The 21,749-nt window shown below is 62.9% G+C and overlaps 2 protein-coding genes across 3 annotated transcripts; one reads left to right on the top strand and one right to left on the bottom strand.

Annotated features, from left to right (window-relative positions):
* The first annotated feature begins 383 nt into the window (after positions 1–383).
* Positions 384–11,648, top strand: SORT1 (sortilin 1). 2 transcript variants are annotated; one of them, XM_072355841.1, is made up of 20 exons: positions 384–574; positions 1,209–1,268; positions 1,365–1,438; positions 1,545–1,647; positions 2,720–2,884; positions 2,976–3,049; positions 3,597–3,646; positions 3,730–3,857; positions 3,929–4,073; positions 5,374–5,529; positions 5,621–5,727; positions 5,872–5,974; positions 6,059–6,227; positions 6,644–6,834; positions 7,449–7,638; positions 9,118–9,234; positions 9,318–9,426; positions 9,510–9,616; positions 10,400–10,526; positions 10,614–11,648. In XM_072355841.1, exons 1-20 carry the CDS (start codon positions 419–421, stop codon positions 10,626–10,628), a joined length of 2,346 nt encoding a protein of 781 aa, XP_072211942.1. In that variant the 5' UTR covers positions 384–418; the 3' UTR covers positions 10,629–11,648. The 2 variants fall into 2 exon arrangements, with proteins under 2 accessions (XP_072211942.1, XP_072211941.1); XM_072355840.1 differs by having other exon boundaries at positions 3,727–3,857.
* Positions 11,577–19,370, bottom strand: CPNE5 (copine 5). The gene is made up of 21 exons (XM_072355842.1): positions 19,162–19,370; positions 18,014–18,054; positions 17,884–17,930; positions 17,442–17,545; positions 17,127–17,166; positions 16,561–16,637; positions 16,271–16,330; positions 16,122–16,185; positions 15,778–15,881; positions 15,469–15,573; positions 15,007–15,048; positions 14,859–14,934; positions 14,630–14,683; positions 14,501–14,562; positions 14,246–14,292; positions 13,960–14,141; positions 13,749–13,876; positions 13,575–13,677; positions 12,835–12,892; positions 12,673–12,746; positions 11,577–12,288 (listed from the first exon to the last, which is right to left on the bottom strand). Exons 1-21 carry the CDS (start codon positions 19,239–19,241, stop codon positions 12,100–12,102), a joined length of 1,737 nt encoding a protein of 578 aa, XP_072211943.1. The 5' UTR covers positions 19,242–19,370; the 3' UTR covers positions 11,577–12,099.
* Positions 19,371–21,749: the final 2,379 nt, after the last annotated feature.

Raw genomic sequence — 21,749 nt, 5'->3', positions numbered from 1 at the left:
GCCCCCCCCCCCTCCCCGCCCCGTCCGCACCCCCGCGCCCAGCTACCTGTCGCCTCGACCAATCAAAAAATCGCTCGGCCGCCCCCCCGGTTTCAGCCAATCAGCGGGCTGTCGTTAGGTGGATGAGAGCTCACGGGCCGGATGAGGGGGGCGGGCTCGCACCCATCGGACTAGCACCGCGAGCCAATGGCGAGAGGAGAAGGGCGGTGATTGACGCGGAAGCGGGCTAATCGGAACGCGACCGCGGTGGAGGCGGTTAGCCGGTGTTGAGCGACGTCCCTTTGAACCAACCACACGGCGGGGGCGCGGCGAGGGGGCGTGCCGCTGCGCTCCGTTAACCAATGGGGCGTGGCGGACGGGCGAGGAGGCGGGGCGAGGCCGGTGCGGGCGCGGGGCGGCGGCGGCGGCCGGAGTCGCCATGGGCCCGCGCGGGGCGGCGCGGCTGACGGCGGCGGTGCTGGCGGTGCTGGCGGTGTCGGTGCGGGCGGATCCCGTCGGGGGGCAGCAGGACGCAGCGGGGGGATGCGGGGGGCTGCGCGGCGTCACGGCCGTGCTGGGCAACAACACGCACCAGGTGAGCGGAGGGACGGGACGGACGGACAGCGGGACGGGAGGGGACGGAACGACCGACGGACCGACAGACGGACGGACGGGGAGCGCTGCGTTACGTCCCGCTGTGCGGACACGGACGTGGAGCCGGGAGGGGCGGCCGGACAGACGGACAGCCCGGGGGTGGCGGACAGGAGGAGCTGCCCGGGACGGACCGACCGACAGCTCCGTGATACCGGCCGGACACACGGACAGCCCCGTCCCGCAGCGCACCGGGCCCGTATCCAACCCCCCCCCACCCCCACGGCGTCCTCCGCTCCCCGCAGGGCGCGCCCGCTCTGCCGGCCCGGCCGGTCGTTAATTGCCGCTAATTGGCACCCGCTCGGAGCGGGACGTGGGTGGCGCGGCCCGGTGTCCCCATGTGTGTCCCCATGTGTGTCCCCATGTGTGTCCCCATGTGTGTCCCCATGTGTGTCCCCTCCGTGTCCCCGCTCCGTGTCCCCGCTCCGCCGGGGCTCGTTTCCATCCCGTCCCCCCTCCTCGCCCGCCGCTGTTTGGGCAACGGGGACAAGCGGCGCTGGCCTCATTTCCTCCCCTTCCTGAGCGCAGCCCCAGTCCCCGCTCACACCGAAGGTTCCTCCCTTCTCTTTCTCTCTCAGTGCGTCTTCGATGACCTCAGCGGCTCCGTGTCCCTGTCCTGGGTGGGCGACAGCACTGGGGTAAGCTGGGCTGGGGGTGCTGCCGCCCCACTGGGGGGCTGTGGGAGCTGGAGACCCCCCGGTGCTGAGCCGTGCGTGCTGTGTGTGCTCCTGCAGGTCATCCTCGTGCTGACCACGTTCCAGGTGCCCTGGGTGATTGTGATCTCTGGGCAGTCCAAGCTGTACCGCAGGTACCCATAGCCCAGCCCCAACCCAGTGTGGGGAGTGGGGCCTTGCAGGCAGCATCGGCTGCTGAGGGGTCCTGGTGGTGCTGACGGCCGTGCCGTCCCCTTACAGTGAGGACTATGGGAAGACCTTCAAGGACATCACCCACCTCATCAACAACACCTTCATCCGCACCGAGTTCGGCATGGCCATCAGCCCGGACAATTCGGGGAAGGTGGGAGCCCCACAGCCTGACCCAAACCCCCAACCCCAGCCATTGACCCCTTTAACCCAAACCCCCTAACTGAAGCCCCAACCCAAACCCCCAACCATTAGCCTTTACCTCTAACCCAAGCCCCTAACTGAAACCCTGACCCAAGCCCCCAACCCCAACCATTGACTCCTACCTTTAACCCAAACCTCTAACTGAAGCCCCAACCCAAGCCCCTAACCCCAGCCACTGGCCCCTAACCCAACCCCGCAGCCCCAACCATTATCCTCAACCCAAACCCCCAACCCCAACCATTGACCCCTACCTCTAACCCAACCCCCTAACTGAAACCCTGACCCCAGCCCCCAACTCCAGCCATTGACCCCTGACCCAAGCCCCCAATCCTAACTATTGACCCCTAACCCAAACCCCCAACCCTAACCATTGGCCCCTATCTCTAACCCATACCCCCAACCCCAACCATTGACCCCTACATCTAACCCAAACCCCTAACTGAAACTCTGACCCAAGCCCCCAACCACTACCACTGACCCCTAACCCAACCCCCCAACCCAAACCTCCAACCCCAACCATTAACCTCTACCCCTAACCCAAACCCCCAACCCCAACTGTTAACCCCTACTCCTAACCCATACCCCCAACCCCAACCATTGACCCCTACCTCTAACCCAACCCCCTAACTGAAACCCTGACCCCAGCCCCCAACTCCAGCCATTGACCCCTAACCCAAACCCCCAACCCCAACCATTGACCCCTACATCTAACCCAACCCCCTAACTGAAGCCCCAACCCAAGCCCCCAACCATTAGCCTTTACCTCTAACCCAAACCCCTAACTGAAACCCTGACCCAAGCCCCCAACCCCAACCATTATCCCCAACCCAAACCCCCAACCCCAACCACTGACCCCTACCCCAACCCAAACACCTGAAACCCCAACCATTGACCCCTTCCCCCAACCCAAACCCATCACTGAAGCCCTAACCCTAACCTGCCCCCTACCTGCTGATCCAACCCCTGACCCTCCCCCTGGCACTGGGTGGCGCGGTGCTGATGGCGGTGCTGTGTCCCATCAGGTCATCCTGACGGGTGATGTCTCCGGTGGCAGCCGCGGCGGCCGCATCTTCCGCTCGTCTGACTTTGCCAAGAACTTTGTGCAGACGGAGCTGCCCTTCCACCCTCTGGCACAGATCTCATACCAGCCACAGGACTCCGACCGCCTGCTGGCGCTCAGCACCGACGTACGGCCATGGGGGGATGGGGACGTGGTGGGGATGGGGACATGGTGGGGCTGGGGACGTGCTGTTGACAAGTGGCATTCATCGTTTACAGAATGGCCTCTGGGTCTCCAAGGACTTTGGGGAGCACTGGGAGCTGATCCACAAGGCTGTCTGCTTGGCCAAGTGGTGAGTGCCCCCACCTGGTGTCTGTGCTGTGGGGTGGTGCTGCCCCATCAGTGCCCCCATCAGTGCCCCATCAGTGCCCCCATCACTGCCCCCATCTCTGCCCCCATCGCTGCCCCCATCGCTGCCCCCATCGCTGTCCCCATCACTGCCCCCATCACTGCCCCCATCTCTGCCCCCATCTCTGCCCCCATCTCTGCCCCCATCACTGCCCCCATCTCTGCCCCCATCAGTGCCCCCATCAGTGCCCCCATCAGTGCCCCCATCACTGCCCCCATCAGTGCCCCATCACTGCCCCCATCAGTGCCCCCATCACTGCCCCCATCACTGCCCCCATCTCTGCCCCCATCACTGCCCCCATCACTGCCCCCATCTCTGCCCCCATCTCTGCCCCCATCACTGCCCCCATCACTGCCCCCATCAGTGCCCCCATCACTGCCCCCATCAGTGCCCCATCACTGCCCCCATCAGTGCCCCCATCACTGCCCCCATCACTGCCCCCATCTCTGCCCCCATCACTGCCCCATCACTGCTCTCTGCTCTCTTCCAGGGGTGCAAACAACACCATCTTCTTCACCTCCTACCTGAACGGCTCCTGCAGTGAGTGCTGCCCCGCTGCTGTCCCCGGGGAGCGTGGGGCGCCCCGTTAACCTGCTGCCCCTTGTCCCCTTGTCCCCAAGAAGCTGACCTCGGCTTCCTGGAGCTGAAGAAAACCACCGACTTCGGCAAGACCTTCAAAGTGATCGGCACCAAGATCTACTCCTTCGGGCTGGGCGGCCGCTTCCTCTTCGCCTCCGTCATGACGGAGAAGGTGTCTGTCCCCTCCCTGCGTCCCCTCTGCCAGCACACACGGCAGCTGGGCTGAGGCTGTGGGTCCCACAGGGCTTCACGCGGCGCATCCACGTCTCACTGGACCAAGGTGAGAGCTGGAGCATGGCACAGCTGCCCTCCGTCGGCCACGAGCAGTTCTACTCCATCCTGGCAGCCAACGACGACCTGGTGTTCATGCATGTGGATGAGCCGGGCGGTGAGCGGGGATGGGGATGGCAGGAGGATAAGGAGAACATGGGGATGGGGTGGGGATGGGGTGGGGATGGGGATGGAGATGGGGATAGCATGAGGATAAGGTGAACATGGGGATGGGATGGGGGTGGGAAGGGGTGAGGATGGGGATGGGGTGAGGATAAGGTGAACATGGGGATGGGATGGGATGGGATGGGGATGGGGATAGCATGAGGATAAGGTGAACATGGGGATGGGGTGAACATGGGGATGGGATGGAATGGGATGAGGTGAGGATGGGGATGGCATGAGGATAAGGTGAATATGGTGATGGGATGGGGATGGGAAGATGTGAGGATGGGGATGGGGTGAGGATGGGGATAGCATGAGGATAAGGAGAACGTGGGGATGGGATGGGGATGGGATGAGGATGGGGATGGAGATGGGGATAGCATGAGGATAAGGTGAACATGGGGATGGGATGGGGGTGGGGATTGGGTGAGGATGGGGATGGGATGGGGATGGGGACAGCATGAGGATAAGGTGAACATGGGGATGGGGTGGGGGTGGGAAGGGGTGAGGATAAGGTGAACATGGGAATGGGATGGAATGGGATGAGGTGAGGATGGGGATGGGGATGGGGACAGCATGAGGATAAGGTGAATATGGTGATGGGATGGGGATGGGAAGATGTGAGGATGGGGATGGGGATGGGGTGAGGATGGGGATAGCATGAGGATAAGGAGAACATGGGGATGGGATGAGGATGGGATGGAGATGGGATACAGAAGGTGTGGGATGGCATGAGGATGGAATGAAGGTGGAGATGGGATGGGATGGGATGGGATGGGAATGGGGATGGAGACGGGATGAGGGCGGTGTGAGGATGAGGATAAAGTGGGGATGGGATGAGGATGGGAACAGAGAGGGGATGGAGGTGGAGCGAGGATGAGGACGGGATGAGGGTAGGGATGGGGACGGAGATGGGATGGGGATGGTGTGAGGATGAGGGTGAGGTGGGGGTGGGATGTGCGCTGTGTGCAGCTGGCACAACACAGCTCTGCACCATGAGCTGCTCCGCTCTGCAGCACGGTGCCCTGAGCCCAGGCAGGGCTGTGCCTTTGAGGAAGGGCTTTTCCTCATTAATTCCTTCACGAGAAGCTAATTAGTGGGCAGTGGCTGCAGGGAAGCACATTCCTGGCATGGAGCGTGGCCACATGTCCGCTGGGGGGGGTTTCCATCTCCCTGCATTCCTCCCCCTGCACGGAGCCGGTGGGTACGCAGGGACCCCCCTCCCCATTACCAGCTCCCCATCCCACCCCCAGACACCGGCTATGGCACCATCTACACATCGGACGACCGCGGCGTGGTTTATTCCAAGTCCTTGGAGCGTCACCTCTACACCACAACCGGCGGCGAGACCGACTTCACCAACGTCACATCACTGCGTGGCATCTACATCACCAGCGTGCTGTCCGAAGGTGGCAGCTCGGCTCTGGGGGTGGATGTGGGGCTGGGGCTGCTCGATGGGGACGCGCTGCCAGCCCCGCTGTGCCCCTCTGCTCCCTGCAGACAACTCCATCCAGTCCGTCATCACCTTCGATCGAGGTGGGGAGTGGGTGCCGCTGCGCAAGCCCAAGAACACCACGTGCGACTCGACGGCGCGCAGCAAGGAGGAGGTGGCTCTGAGCTTTGTCCCCAAGCAGGGACACGGGGCCCCATCCCCACCCTCCGTGCCCTCCTGGGGCTGTAAACCCTCAGTGTGGGTCTGGGGGTGTGTTGGGCTGAGCCCACCCTGATGTGTTTGCTGCTTGTCCTTGCAGTGCAGCCTCCACATCCACGCGTCCTACAGCATCTCCCAGAAGCTCAACGTGCCCATGGTGCCGCTCTCTGAACCCAACGCCGTCGGCATCGTCATCGCCCACGGTACAGGGGGGGGGGGTCTCCACGTCCCCATCCCCAACACTCAGCACTGCCCTTGTTTGTTGTATCTGTTCTTTCTTCCCCCAGGGAGTGTCGGGGGGGCCATCTCAGTGATGAGCCCTGACGTGTACATCTCGGATGACGGGGGCTACACGTGGGCACGGATGCTGGAGGGTCCCCACCACTACGCCATCCTGGACTCGGGTGGCCTCATCGTGGCCATCGCACACAGCAGCCAGCCTGTCAACGTCCTGGAGTGTGTGGGGGTGCTGAGGGGCTGGAGGGAGGGAGGGAGGGAGGGGGGGGGGGCTGGGGGCATAGGGAGGTGGTTCTGGGGGTCCTGGCAGGGGGAGGGAGGGGGGTGTGGGAGTTTGGGGGGCTCTAGAGGTGTGGGGTGGGCTGTGGGGGTTGGGGTGAGGGGGGTTTGGAGGTTGAGGTGGGCTCTGGGGGCTGGAGAGTGGGAGGTCTGGGGTGGGCTCAGAAGCTGGGGAGGCTCTGGGCAGCTCCAGGGCTTAGAGGTGGGTTCTTGGGATTTGGGGTGGGCTGTGGGGTCAGGGGGGCTCTGGGGGTTGGGATGCAGAAGGGCAGCAGACATCTCCTGTGTTCCCATTGCTGCTGGGAGGTGTGGGGGGGATCTGTTCCATCCCCTGAGCATCCCCCCCCCCTCGGCAGGTTCTCCACGGACGAGGGGCAGTGCTGGTACCGCTACACCTTCGCCAAGGAGCCCATCTTCTTCACTGGGTTGGCATCCGAGCCCGGCGCCCGCTCCATGAATGTCAGCATTTGGGGCTTCCGCAGCAGCTTCCTATCCCGAAAGTGGGTGTCCTACACCATTGACTTCAGCCAACTGCTCAGCCGCAGCTGTGAGTGAGGGGGAAACATCCCCCCCCATGGTGCCATGTTTGGGGCTGAGGTTGTTGGGAGGGGAGATAATGAGGGGGGGGATAGGGGGAAGGATGGGGATGGGGGTGGGGGGAAATGGAGATGGATGTGGGTGGGGGAATAGGGGAGAATAGGGGAGAATAGGGATGAAGGAGGGAGTAGGGATGGGTACAGGGGGTGTGGGGATGGAGATGAGGGGATGGGGGAGGAATGGGGATAGATAGAGGGGGGAATAGGGATGGAAATGGGGGTTGATGTGGGCAGGAATAGGGGTAAGTATGGGGGGGGAATTGGAATGGAGGTCAGGGGTGGGAAAATAGGGATGGAAGTGTGCAGGGGTATAGGGCAGGGAAGAGAGGAGAATAGGGATGGAGATAGGGATAGATAGAGGGGGGAGTGGGGATGGGAATAGGGACAGAGGGGAAATGGGGGGAGTAGGAATGGAAGTCGGGGTGGGTTTGGGGCAGGACGGAGATGGAGCCAGGGATGGATTGAGTGGGAGAAGAGACACGGGGATGGGGGGGAGCAGGGATGGAAAGAGGGGGATGGAGATGGGACGGGGGTGCCCATGGACCCGCTGAGCCCGTGCCTGCAGGTGAGGACGAGGACTACACCATCTGGCTGGCGCACTCCAGCGACCCCCGCGACCCGTCGGACGGCTGCATCCTGGGCTACAAGGAGCAGTTCCGGCGGCTGCGCAAGTCCTCGGTCTGCCAGAACGGCCGCGATTACGCCGTCACGGCGCAGCCCTCCGTCTGCCCCTGCACCCTGCACGACTTCCTCTGGTACCGCAGCACTGCCCCCAACAGCAGCACACTGCCATCCTGACCCTGCGCCCCTCAACACAGTCTGTCCCTGTGCATGACCCCAGTGCCACCCCAGTGCCACCACATCCACCCCATCCCAGTGCCACCCTGTCCCTGTGTGTGATCCCAGTGCCATCCCAGTGCCACCACCCCCCTGCCCACCCCGTTCCAGTGCCACAGCATCCCTCCCACCTCATCCCAGTGCCACCTTGTCCCTGGTGCCACCCTGTCCCTGTGCATGATCCCAATACAATGGCAGTGTCACCATGGTGCCACCATATCCCTGCCCACCTGATCCCAGTGCCACCCTGTCCCTGTGCATGACCCCAGTGCCACCCTAGTGCCACAGCATCCCTCCCACCTCATCCCAGTGCCATCTTGTCCCTGTGTGAGATCCCATTGCCACCCCAGTGCCACCACATCCCTGCCTCCCTCATCCCAGTACCACCCCAGTGCCACCCTGTCCCTGTGCATGATCCCAATACAATGGCAGTGTCACCATGGTGCCACCATATCCCTGCCCACCTGATCCCAGTGTCACCCTGTCCCTATGTGTGATCCCAGTGCCACCCTTTCCCTCCCACCCCATCCCAGTGCCACAGCATCCCTGCCCACCTGATCCCAGTGCTACCCTGTCCCTGTGCATGACCCCAGTGCCACCACATCCCTCCCACCTCATCCCAATGCCACCCTATCCCTGTGTGTGATCCCAGTGCCATCCTAGTGCCACCACCCCCCTGCCCACCCCGTCCCAGTGCCACAGCATTCCTCCCACCCCATCCCAGTACTACCCTGTCACTGTGTGTGATCCCAGTGCCACCACATCCACCCCATCCCAGTGCCACCCTATCCCTGTGTGTGATCCCAGTGCCACCCCAGTGCCACCACATCCCTGCCTCCCTCATCCCTGTGCCACCCCGGTGCCACCCTGTCCCTGTGCATGATCCCAATACAATGGCAGTGTCACCATGGTGCCACCATATCCCTGCCCACCTGATCCCAGTGCCACCCTGTCCCTGTGTGTGATCCCAGTGCCATCCCAGTGCCACCACATCGTTGCCCATCTCATCCCAGTGCCACCCTGTCCCTGTGCATGACCCCAGTGCCATCCCAGTGCCACCACCTCCCTGCCTCCCTCATCCCAGTGCCACCACATCCCTCCCACCTCATCCCAGTGCCACCTTGTCCCTGTGTGAGATCCCACTGCCACCCCAGTGCCACCACATCCCTGCCTCCCTCATCCCAGTGCCACCCCAATGCCACAGCATCCCTCCCACCTCATCCCAGTGCTACCCTGTCCCTGTGCATGACCCCAGTGCCATCCCAGTGCCACCATATCACCGTACCTGATCCCAGTGCCCCCACATCCCTGCCCGCTTTATCCTGACATCCCCACTCACGATGGGGTCACACCATTGGGGGGGGCTGAACCTTCCACCCCCCCCCCCCCCACCGCAGTGATTTCGGGTATTACCGCCCCGAGAACCAGTCTGTGTGTGTGGAGCAGCCCGAGCTGAAGGGCCACGACTTGGAGTTCTGCCTCTATGGCCGCCGTGAGCTGCTGCGCACCAGCGGGTACGACCCCAATCCTACACCTCCAGGGGGCACAGGGGGGGGGTCACAGCACATCAACCCCCCCCAACCCTATTCTGTTCCAGGTACCGCAAGATCCCTGGGGATAAATGCAGCGGAGGTGAGAGCCCCAGCAGGGAGGAGACGGACATGAAGAAGAAATGCACCAGCACGCTGCTGAGCCCCGGGCAGCTGGTGGGTGCCACCCCCTGACCCCACACCAAGGTGGCTTTGGGGTGTGCTGACCCCAATGGGGTGATGATGTGCTGTCCCTGCAGGCGGCGTCCCCCAGCCCCACTCCCATCGTGCTGGCCGTGGTGGCCGTGCTGCTCGTTAGCGCTGTGGCTGGAGTGCTGCTCATCAAGAAATACGTCTGTGGTGGGAGGTGGGTCCCAGCTGGGAGCTTTGGCTCTTTGGGGTCTCTAAGGGTTTGTAGGGTCCCGGTGGCCTGGGGGACCCCCATGGCTTTGTGGGATCCCCGTGGTTGGAGAGTCCTTGTGGTCCCCATGGGGTCCCCACTGTTCCTATGACTGGGGGTCTTTGTGGGTCCCAAGGGGTCTTTCCATGGCAGAGGGGTCCCCGTGGCTTTGAGGGCTCTGTATGACTTGGGGGCTCCCTGTGGCCTTGTGCTCCCTATGGCTTTGTAGGATTCTTCTGGCTCTATATGATTTACTTTGCATTAGGGTCCGTATGGCTGGGGATTTCTGTGGTCTCCATGGGGTCTCTCTGACTTTATTATGGGGTCTCTTTGGGGTCTCCATGGCTTTGGGTTCCCTGTGGCTATTGGGGTTCCTCTGGCTCAGGGGTCTTCGAGTCCCCATGGGTTCTCTATGGCTGGGAGGGATCCTTGTGGGTCCGTGGGGTCTCCGTAGCTTTATGGGGTCCCTGTTGCTAGGGGCCATCCCTGTCATCCCCAGGGGGTCCCCCACAGCTTTGGGGTCCCCATGGCCTTATAAGCCCTCCTGGCTCGGGTGTCCCCATGCACTTTGTGGGTTCCCCATGACCTGGCCTACCCATGGCTGGGGAGGGGGTCCCCACGTGTCCCCCTTGGCTGGCCAGCTTCCCACAGTCACTATGGGATCTCCATGTCATTATGGGCTCCTGGCAGTGCTGGGAGCTCTGTGTGGCTTTGTGGTGTCCCCACATCTCTGTCCCCCCCCCCCACCAGGTTCCTGGTCCATCGTTACTCCGTGCTGCGGCAGCACGCCGAGGCCAGCGGCGCCGAGGGGTTGGAGGCAGCAGATCCCCCCTCACCACCCTACAAAGGGGGGGGGTACCACGATGACTCGGATGAGGTGAGCCCCCCCCCCCACATATACACACCATGAGGACCCCCCAGGCTGGGATCCCCGCAGTGATGCTCTCCTCTTCCCCCCCCCCAGGACCTGTTGGAGTAGCAGCAACGCTGGGACGGCACGGAGCTGCGCTGTGGGGCAGGCAGGGCTGGGGGGGCTGTGCTGGGGGGGGGCACACAGCAGCATGGCATCAGCTCACCCCAAGGGTTCTTTGCAGCGGGGGGGGGTCAGTTTGCTCTTATTTCATCTTCTTGTTTTTCCTTGTTTTTGTTCATTTTTCTTTGGGGGGGGGGGGTCCCTTTTTGGAGGGGGTTGTTTGGTTCTTTTATGGGGTTTTTGTCTTGGTTTTTGTTGCTCTTTTCCCCCCTTGCTTCCCCCAGGCTGCCGGGCTGTGCCCCCCCCACACCCAATTTGCTTGCAGCTGCCCCCCCCCCCACAACCTGCAGCACCCTCGGGGTGCCCCCCCCTCCCCACCACAGCATGGGGTCCCCTGAGCAGCAGCAGCAGCACATGGGATTCAGGCTGGGGGGGCTCCCCCCATTCTCCAAAGCAATACGCTGCTGGGGGGGGGGGGGTCCTCCCAGCCTTATCCCCCCAGGGCTGCCCTTGGCCGAGGGAAACGTAGCAATAATGAATTGAGGCTTGAAGCTTTTTAACGAGGAGCTGGGGGGGGGTGTTGCTCCCTGACCCCCCCCCTCTTTCCTCCCCCCCCCAGCTCTGCTTTCACCCCGCCAGGTTTCAGTCCCAGCACTGTCACTGTCTCCTTACACTGGAAATCCCCTTCTATGGGTTGGGGGGGGGGGTGGTGGCAAGATTTGGTGACCCCCCCCCACCCACCCCACGGTATCAGGGGGTTGTGTGGAGGGGGGGGGGCTGCTTGCATGTGCTTCTGCAGCACCGCAGTGGGGCCGGTGCCCCCTCCATAGGGAGATGCCATAGCACCCTCCCCTGCCCCCCCCCCCCCCCCAACTCAGAGCTGGGTGTCTGGGGGGGGGGGGGGGGAGGGAGGGGGGGCATGTAGAGCTCTGTAAATAAACCCGGATGTGTGATAACTTTATACCGGCATTTTTCTGTATATTTGCAATATTTTGGGTTCTTAGTAATAATAAAGGAGAAACAGACCCTGTGTGAGCGGTTCTGTGGGGGGAGGGATGGGATGGGGGGGGGGGGGGGGCACCCAATGGTGTTTAATGGGTTTGGGGAAGGAGGGGGGGGGATTAAAAATCCCATCGTTTATTGCAGATTAAGGCAACGCACCGTGGGCACACGACACAGCCATGCATGTAGAAAAATAACGGGGGGGGGGATGCCCAGGACCACCCCTTCCAACCCCCCTCCCCCCCCCACTTCCAACTCCTTGCTGCAAAGGGGCAGCACAACCAGGGGATGGAGACATGTGGGATCCTGGGGACAGGACAACATGGGGTGGGACCCCCCCCCAAAATCCCTGTTTCCATTGGGGTTGGGGGGGGCTGGCAGTGAGTGGCTGAGATTTACCCTTATGGGCAGAGGTCGGTACCTGCGTGTCCCCAGGTGTCACCTGGGGGTTTGGGGGGGGGGGTGGGACATGGGGTCAGGGCTGGGTGGGTGGGGGGGGTCCGGGAGGGTCGGGACTGGGGGGTGCAGGCTGCGGTTTGATGCCGTGAGCCTTCATGTAGGAGATGAACTGCTCGGGGATCTCAGCCAGCACATCCTTGGCCAGGCGGGCCATGCTCAGCACCTGGCTGCCCCCCCGGTCCGTGTAGTCACGGAATGGGACAAACTGGGGGGAGGGGAGGCAGAGAATGGGGGGAGGGGAGGCAGAGAATGGGGGGGTCCCCATGGCCTGGAGCATCCCCCAGTCCTACCGTGTCCCCATATCTCGGTGCCCACCCCCCAGTGTCCTGGATTACCCCACATCCCCCTGCATCTCCAGGCCATCATCCCCTCCTTCCCCAGCACCCCTCCATGTCTCCCCCAGTCCCAATACCCCTCCATCCCACTGTACCACCCCCAGCCCCACTGCACCCCATACCCCAGCACACCCCCATTCCCTCCCACCCCATTCCCACACTGGGACCATTGGGAGGGGTCTGGGGAAGGGGATGTGGTGGGGGGGTGGGCACCCTATAGCAATGTACAGGGCCAAGGGGGGGGGGTCCCACACCTGCACAATGTCACGCTCAGCCACCTTCCCACGGGAGGAGATGCGGATGTCGTCCCCATCCAACTCCACCATGGCTGCAGGGAGAGGTGGGGGGGGCTGAGCACTATGAGCCCCCCCCACCCCAAAACAGCAGGGACCCCCTCGGGGGGAGCACAGCCTCACCATCAAACTCAGCCTGGCCGACCCCCACGATGATGATGGACATGGGGAGCTTGGCCGCCTGCAGGGGGGAGATAGTGAAAATATATGGGGTGATACCACCCCTGGGCACCCATGGATCTATGGGGTGCCACGGGCTGCTATGGGGTCCCCCTCCAGTAGCAGCAGCCCCCCTTTGTGCCACCCTGCTGCTGTGTGCTGCGTGGGGGCTGTGCTGCGTGGGCACCGCTGTGCGCATCGTGCTCAGGGCCGTGACGTGATGTGTGGGTGCATCCCACTGTGGGGCCAGGATGAGCATCCCAATGGGGCTGGGATGAGCAACCCCTTGGGGCTGCACTGCCCTTCCCACCCCCACCACGGGGACAGCAGCCCCACATCCTTCCTCCCCCCCGACCCCAAAACCCAGCGCTGCCACCCGTGCTCTCACCTGGAGCACCCCATGCATCCGGCTGGATGCTGCACCTCCATGTTTTGGGGTACCCCAGTAAAGCAACCCAGTTAGGGGTCCTACACCTCAATATCTGGGGCATCACATGTGCTCAGTTGGCTCTTGTACCCCATTATTTGGGCACCCTGGTATTTGGGGCACCCCACGTCCCCAGCTGGGTCATACACCCCAATGTTTTCAGATCCCCCATGCCCCCACTTGGGTCCTACACCCCAATATTTGGGGCACCCCATCCCCCCAGCTGGTCGCTGCCCCCCGGGGTGGCTCAGCACCCCCCCCTCATGTCAGCACTCACATTGACAATGGCCTCCTTGGTCTGTGCCATGTCTGAGATGACCCCATCGGTGATGATGAGCAGCACAAAGTACTGCGATCCATCCGGCACAGCGGCTGCTGAGCTGCAGGACCGACCTGCACTGAGCACAGGGTAGGGGCCGGGCACCCCCCCATAGGACCCTCCCCATGTTACCGAGCTACGTGGTTGACCACAGGGGCGAAGTTGGTGGGGCCATAGAGCTGAACGCTGCGCAGGCTGCGGTGATAAGCCTCCAGGATGCCCTCAATGCCACTGCAAGACGGGTTGGCCGCGTCGCCGTTCTGCAATGGGATGAGATGGGTGATGGGGACGATGGGTGACAAGGGACATGGGTGGGAGGGAGGAAGGGGGGGAAGCAGCTCACCAATGGGAACTCGTGGGACACGCGGCCGTCGGGGGGGATCTTGGCACCGAAGCCGAGCGCGGGGAACATCTTGTCGCTGTCGTAGTCCTGGATGATCTCACCCACCGCCCGCAGCGCCATGGTGTAGGCGTTGAGCTGGTAGGGGCTCAGGTAGTGCAGGGAGGTGGACTGCGAGGGGTTGCCTGCAGCCGGGGTTGGGATGGGATGGGGGGGTCGGGTGGGCTCAGCCACCTTGCCCTGTGCACCCATCACCATCATGGGGTGTATGGCCAGCGCCAGCACTCACCGTTGGATGCGGTGAAGTCGATGGCCACCGTGAAGTTGATTTGGGTCCTGGGAGGGAGGAAACCCTTTCTGAGGGTGAGGGGGATGGAGGGGGATGGAGGGGGATGGAAGGGGGATGGAGGGGGATGGAAGGGACCCCCGTTTCCCCCCACGGCTCCCAGATCCATGTGAGTGACGTGCCCCAACCCACAGATCCCACTCTTGGAACCCCACCACCATCTGTGCCCATTGCGTGGATGGGAGCATCACGGCTCACCCGCCCCGGATGTAGTCCAGGAACGTGTGGTCAGACTCCACGGCGAAGGACAGCAGTGTCACCTGTGGGGACAGCAGGCTGAGCAGGATGGCGGCCACGCGCCGTGCCCTGCGCTCCCCCAGCCCTCACCGTCCCCGAGTTCAGGTACTTCTTCTTCTTCATCTTCTTGCGGGGGTTCACCACCTGTGGAAGGGAGAGGATGCATGGAGCACCCAGGGCAATGCAGGCACCCCAGGGGCTGTGACACCTGTGGGTGATTCCAGCATAGAGTCCCCGGGGTCTGTAGGACCCAATGGTGCAGAGTGGGGATGGCAGCAGCTGTGGGGGTACAGCCCCCATCTCCACCTCCCCTCCTCACCTCGTAGACGTTGAACTGGCTCTGCCCCCGCGCCAGCTCCCGGTAGCTGGTGGTGAACTCACCGATGAAGTCGTGGCTGTAGGGCAGGGGGTGTCACCATCCCCATGGGCAGGGACAGGTGAGTGGCCCCCGCTGCCCCCCAGCTCACCTGCCATCACGATCCCAGTCATACACCTCCACCTTGATGGCTCTGTAAGCAATGGGGGGGTGGGGGGGAGGGGGTCACGGTTGGCACCCAAAAGCACAACCCTGCACACATCCTGCCCCACCGGTCTGTGTTGATCTCTCCGTGGGGGCTTTTCTCCTTCCTCCTCCTCCTCCTTCTCGACCGGTTTCGGTGGGATATTTTTATCCACTGTTGCCACAGCAACGTCCAACACGGGGCTGAGGCGGCAGAGCGACGCCGAGCCACCAACCGGCACCACCAAGGGGCTCAACAAGGGCAGACATCGGGGAGGACCCACCGTGCAGATGGAGAGCCCAAGGCAGGCGGGAACCATCGAGACGAGGGCAAGAGAGTACAGAGCGGCGCCCCCACCGCCACAGGGTACCATAGAGACGAGGGGAAGAGGGCACAGAGCGGCGCCGCCTGGAGGACCGCGGCACTCACCGGTCGTAGTCGCCGTTGCAGAGGGCGCGCACCGGGATGGCGAAGGCCGGCCAGACGGGGTTCAGCGTGTTCCTCATCACCTCCGTCTTGTGGCAGATGGTGAAGCTGCGGGGGGGGCACAGAGGGGGCAGGGATGTCACCCCATGGCCAACACACATCGCCTTGGTGGTAGGGGGGGATGTTGGAGGCCTCCCCTCAATGTCACCCCTATGCGTGGGGGTGGTTCTGTGCCTCCCCATTGTGTGGGGGGGTGTAGGGTTGGACACCCCACATGTCCCCCCCCCCAGTCTCACGCTGTGGGGTACTCACGTCCCATCTTCGTTGCTGCGGTAGAAGACCATGAAGGGGTCGGATTTGCCAAAGAAATCCTTCTTGTCCAGTTTGTTGGCGCAGAACTGCAGCGTGGCCACGTCCTGCGGCACCGGGGGGTGACCCCATGGGATCCCCCATCCATGGGCACCCAACGGGACCCCCCCCTCCTCCTCTATGGGCATGGGAGCAGCCAGGATGTGGCTCTGACCCTCATCACCCTCCCATGTGTAGGAAGGCCCCAGGCACAGCCACAGAGCTCCCACCCCCCCTTCCCTGTGTCCTCCCCCCTGGCACAAGGTGGGGGGGGTCCCAATGCCATCCCAGCCTCCCCCAGCTCTCACCCTGCAGTTTCCCAGCTCCTCAGCCAGGAGGATGATGGTGCCGCACTTCTTCCCCGGGATGCCCCTATGGGACAGGAGGTGAGGGGGGGGGGCACATAGTGACACAAGTGTCCCCACTGGGGTGGGGGGAGTGTCACCCCAATGCTCACCCATTAGACATGGCTGGTGCTGGCTTCCTGCTGCGGGGGTGCGTGGTAACCGTCCCCATCCTGCGGGGACACACAGTGGGGTGGGGGGAGGGCAGCCACCAACAGGACCCCGGGTAGGAGCAGCTCAGGGTTGGGGGGGGGGGGGGAGCCCAGAGCTGTGCTGTCCACACTGTGCTCTGCTCTCCATCCCAGACACCACCAGGATGTGAGATAAGGACCTTCCATCGTCACCATCACCTGCAGGACGCCAAGCACATCCCCCCCCGACTGCCCCCCCCAGCCCTGCTCACGTCAGTGGCTTCTCCAGACGACTGCCAGACGAGCCCACGATTTCACCCAGAGTGCAGAAGGCCTGGCCCAGGAAGTCCTGCAGAGAGCGGGGTCACCACCTCATCCCCATCCCCACCATCCCATCCCCATCCCATCCCCACCACTGCAGCCCTATCCCCACCTCCACCTCCATCACCCCATCCCCACTACCCCATCCCCACCTCCACCACCTCATCCCCATCATCCCATCCCCATCACCCCACCTCCACCACTGCAGCCCCATCCCCACCTCCACCACCCCATCATCCCATCTCCCCCTCCACCTCCATCACCCCATCCTCACCACCCCATCCCCACCACCCCATCCCCATCATCCCATCCCCATCCCATCCCCATCACCCCATCTCCACCTCCACCACCCCATCCCCATCATCATCCCATCCCCCCTTCCACCTCCATCACCCCATCCTCACCACTCCATTCCCATCTCCACCATCCCATCCCCATCACCCCACCTCCATCACCCCATCCCCACCTCTACCATCCCATCCCCATCCCCACCCCATAGGAGCATCCCCACTCTCACATGCTTGGAGAGGTCGGGACTTTTGGAATCCACATCGTACCTGTGGGATGGATGGGAGCATAAGAGTGGGGCAGAGCAGGGATGGGGTGAGGATGGAGCTGATGGGAGATGAGGAGGGACAGGAGACCAATGGGGAGGGGGAACAGGGCTGGGGGACGGCGGTGTGATGGCGGTGTGATGATGGTGTGATGATGGTGGTGTCATGGCGGTGTGATGGCGGTGTGATGGCGGTGTCATGGCGGTGTCATGGCGGTGTCATGGCGGTGTCATGGCGGTGTCATGGCGGTGTCATGGCGGTGCAGGGGTGTCACTCACAGGTCGAAGCGCAGGTTCTGCTTCTCCTCGAAGAAATAATCGAGCACGAACTTGCGCACAAAGTCCGGGTTCAAGGAGTTGTCGATGACCTCCGTGCGGCCAAACTGGGGCGGCGCCATCAGGGGGTGGGCAGCGCCAGGTGCCCCTTTGTGCAGCCGGCCGGGGCAGCCCACCCCCAGCGCTCATTACAGCCCCAGCCCCTCAATTAAGCAGCCGCTAATTACAGGGCACGAGGGCTGGGGGCGGGAGCGGGGCTGCGGAGCCGGGGGAGGCTGGGCGTGCTGATTGGCCACCTGCCCTGCGCCCCAACACGAGGGTTGGCCGGCTGCCCGGCACCCCAACGTGCTGATTGGCTGGGTGTGCGGCACCCCAACGTGCTGATTGGTTGGTTGAGTGGTACCCCAAGATGCTGATTGGCCACACTGTGGGGGCTGGCACTCACCTCCCGCCACTGCTTGGTGTCTGGTCCCTGGGTGTAGAGGACACACACTGGGGGCAGAGGTGGGGGTGCTCAGTTCTTGACCCCCCCCAACCCCAATCAGACCCCCAACCCCCCCCCCAGCCCCACTCACATGGGTCAGACTTGGAGAAGGTGTCCTTATCCAGGAGCTGCCTGCAGAGAGAGGGGAAACTGAGGCACAAATGGGGGGGGGGGCACAGAGATGTGAGTTGTGGTCACACGGTCACGTGTTGGTGCACACACGTGTGTGTGTTGGTGTGTTGGTGCACAGCCGTGTGTGTGTGTTGGTGCACAGCTGTGTGTGTTGGTGCACAGCCGTGTGTGTGTGTTGGTGCACAGCCATGTGTGTTGGTGCACAGCTGGAGCTGCAGCAGCTTTGGGGAGTTTCTCTGCTCCCCAATGGAGTGGGAGGAAAATAGGTCGGAGAGGCTGCAGGCAGCACAGCTTGGGGGGGGGGGGGATACAGTGGGGTGGGGGGCACCCGAGAATCCCCCCCCCAACTCAGAACACTGAATCCTGAACCCAGCCTGTATGAGGAGCTTTGGGGTCTCGGGGCTGGGATTGAGGCAGGGGTGGGCAGTGTGGCCCCCCCACATTGAGCAGGGGGTGGGGGGGGCTGGGTGCTGGGCAATGGGTGCCAGGTGGCAACAGGCACAGGGCTTGGGGGGGGGCACTCATTCCCCAGCACCCCCAGTGCCCCACAACCACCCCCCCACGTTGGCTCCCCCAGTGCTGCCCAGTACCCCACGGTGCCCTACAGCTGCAGCCACCTTTGCTGTCCCAGCGCCCCACCACCCCTGGGTCCCCCCCCCCATCCTCAATGCGTGACACCCCCAGTGCTCCCCAGTTCCTTCCAGAACATCCCAATATCCCACAACAACACCCACATCCCCCCACATCCCCCCAGCACCATTTACCAAGTGCTCCCCAGTGCCCCCAGTACCTCCCAGTGCTCCCAGCTCCACACACTCCAAGCACACCCCAGTGCCCCACATTTCACCCCCTCTGAGCGCTCCCCAGTGCTCCCCAGTACCTCCCAGTGCTCCCAGTACCCCCCAGCTCCACGCACCCCAAACACTCCCCATTGCTCCCGGTGCCCCCCAGCACCGCACACCTACATTCCCCTCCATCCTTCCAGTCTCCCCCATCTCCACGCCCCGTGGCTGCCCCCCAGTTCCCCCCAGTTCCTCCCAGTTCCACGCACACCTCCAGCCTCCTCCATTCCCCACCGCCTCCCATCGCCCCGCACCCCGCTCCTACCTGCAGGACACCGTCAGTTCCACCTTGGTGGCCGGGACGCAGCCGGTACCGCCCGCCCGCAGCCCCCCCAGCCCCGCCATGCCCCGCTCCGCCCGCCCGGGGCCGCCGCCGCTCCCGGGGCCGTCCCGGCGCTCTGGGGTCTCCCGGTGCTCCCGGTAAAGAGCTGCCGCAGCGCCGCCGCCCCGGGGCTGCCCCCGGAGCCTCCCGCGAGCCCGCCCCGGTACGGCCCCCGCGCCGCCCCCGCGCCGCCCCCAGTAGAGCCCAGTGCTCCCAGTGCCGCCCCCACCACCCCCCAGTGCTCGCGGTGCCGTTCTGCAGCAAGCCCAGTACAGCCCAGTGATCCCAGCACAGCCCAGTGATCCCAGCACAGCCCAGTGATCCCAGCACAGCCCAGCGATCCCAGCACAGCCCAGTGATCCCAGTACAGCCCAGTGGTCCCAGCACAGCCCAGTGATCCCAGCACAGCCCAGCGATCCCAGCACAGCCCAGCGATCCCAGTACAGCCCAGCGATCCCAGTACAGCCCAGTGATCCCAGCACAGCCCAGTGATCCCAGTACAGCCCAGTGATCCCAGTACAGCCCAGCGATCCCAGCACAGCCCAGTGATCCCAGCACAGCCCCAGTCCATCCCCAGCACCACCCAGCGCTCCCAGTGCCATCCCCTATATCACCCAGCGCTCCCAGTGCCATCTCCTATATCACCCAGCGCTCCCAGTGCCATCCCCTATATCACCCAGTGCTCCCAGTGCCATCCCCTATATCACCCAGTGCTCCCAGTGCCACCCTGGTACACCTCCAGGGTCACCCAGAGCCCCTCACACCAACCCAGCATTGCCCAGTGCTCCCAGTGCCGTCCCGCTGCATTCCCAGTATCTCCCAGTGCCCCCCACCATCACCCAGTGCTCCCAGTACCGCCCTGCTGCATCCCAGCACCACTCAGTGCTCCCAGTGCCACCCCCAGTTCCACCCAGTGCTTCCCAGTGCCACCTCATTCTGCCTCCAGCATTGCCCAGTGCTCCCAGTGCCACATCCCCAGTACCACCCCATGCTCCCCCCCCCACCACCAGTCTGCACTGCTGCCCCCCAGTGCCTCCCAGTGTGCCCAGTTCCCCCCCCATGCCCACAGTGGGGCTGCACTAAGCCCATGGGTGACAGACCTGTGCCCCACAGGTGACACATTCCCCTATGGGTGGCACTTGTATGTGCCCACGTGTGGCATCTCTACGTCCCCACACATGGGATGGGTGCCAATGGGTGACAGCTGTGTCCCCAGGGTTGACACTTCCCTGCCCCCTGGGTGACACCCCTGTGTCCCTATGGGTAACATAACACCTCTGTGTCCACCTCCACGTCCTACAGGTGGTGCTTGTGGGTGACACCTCTGTGCCAACAGGTGACATCTGTGCTCAGCTCCAACACCCCACGTGTGACACCTCCACATCCCTATGGGTGACATTGCCACGTCTCCAAAGGTGACACCTCCATGCCCCACAGATGACACCTCCAAGTCCCTGGAGGTGAAACCTCTATTCCCCTATGGGTGTCTCTGTGTCCCTATGGGTGATACCTCAATTCCCTATGGGTGACATCTCTGTGTCCCTATGGGTGATACCTTTATGTCCCTGTGGGTGACACCTCTATGTCCCTATGGGTGACATATCTGTGTCCCTATGGGTGACACCTCTGTGTCCCTATGGGTGACACCTCTATTCCCTATGGGTGACATCTCCGTGTCCCTATGGGTGATACCTTTATGTCCCTGTGGGTGACACCTCTGTGTCCCTATGGGTGATACCTCTATGTCCCTATAGGTGACATCTCTATGCCCCTATAGTTGACATCTCTGTGTCTCTATGGGTGATAACTCTATGTCCCCATAGGTGACATCTCTGTGTCCCTATGGGTGACTTTTCTGTGTCCCTATGGGTGACACCTCTGTGTCCCCATAGGTGACATCTCTGTGTCCCTATAGGTGATACCTCTATGTCCCCATAGGTGACACCTCTGTGTCCCTATGGGTGACACTTCTATGCCCCTATGGGTGACATCTCTGTGTCCTTATGGGTGATACCTCTATGTCCCCATAGGTGACATCTCTGTGTCCCTATGGGTGATACCTCCATGCCCCTATAGGTGACATCTCTATGCCCCTATGGGTGACATCTCTGTGTCCCTATGGGTGATACCTCTGTGTCCCTATGGGTGACATCTCAGTGTCCCTATGGGTGACATCTCTATGTCCCTATGGGTGACATCTCTGTGTCCCTATGGGTGACATCTCTGTGTCCCTATGGGTGATACCTCTGTGTCCCTATGGGTGACATCTCTGTGTCCCTATGGGTGACATCTCTGTGTCCCTATGGGTGATACCTCTGTGTCCCCATAGGTGACATCTCTATGTCCCTATGGGTGATATCTCTGTGTCCCTATGGGTGATACCTCTGTGTCCCTATGGGTGACATCTCTGTGTCCCTATGGGTGACATCTCTGTGTCCCTATGGGTGACATCTCTGTGTCCCTATGGGTGATACCTCTATTCCCTATGGGTGACATCCCCATGTCCCCTATAGGTGACACCTCCATGCCCC

The sequence above is a fragment of the Excalfactoria chinensis genome, chromosome 23 (genome assembly GCF_039878825.1).
Source record: "Excalfactoria chinensis isolate bCotChi1 chromosome 23, bCotChi1.hap2, whole genome shotgun sequence".
Lineage (NCBI taxonomy): Eukaryota > Metazoa > Chordata > Aves > Galliformes > Phasianidae > Excalfactoria > Excalfactoria chinensis.
The sequence above is the reverse complement of the archived record's forward strand: the minus strand, read 5'-3'. Positions and strand labels throughout refer to the sequence as shown.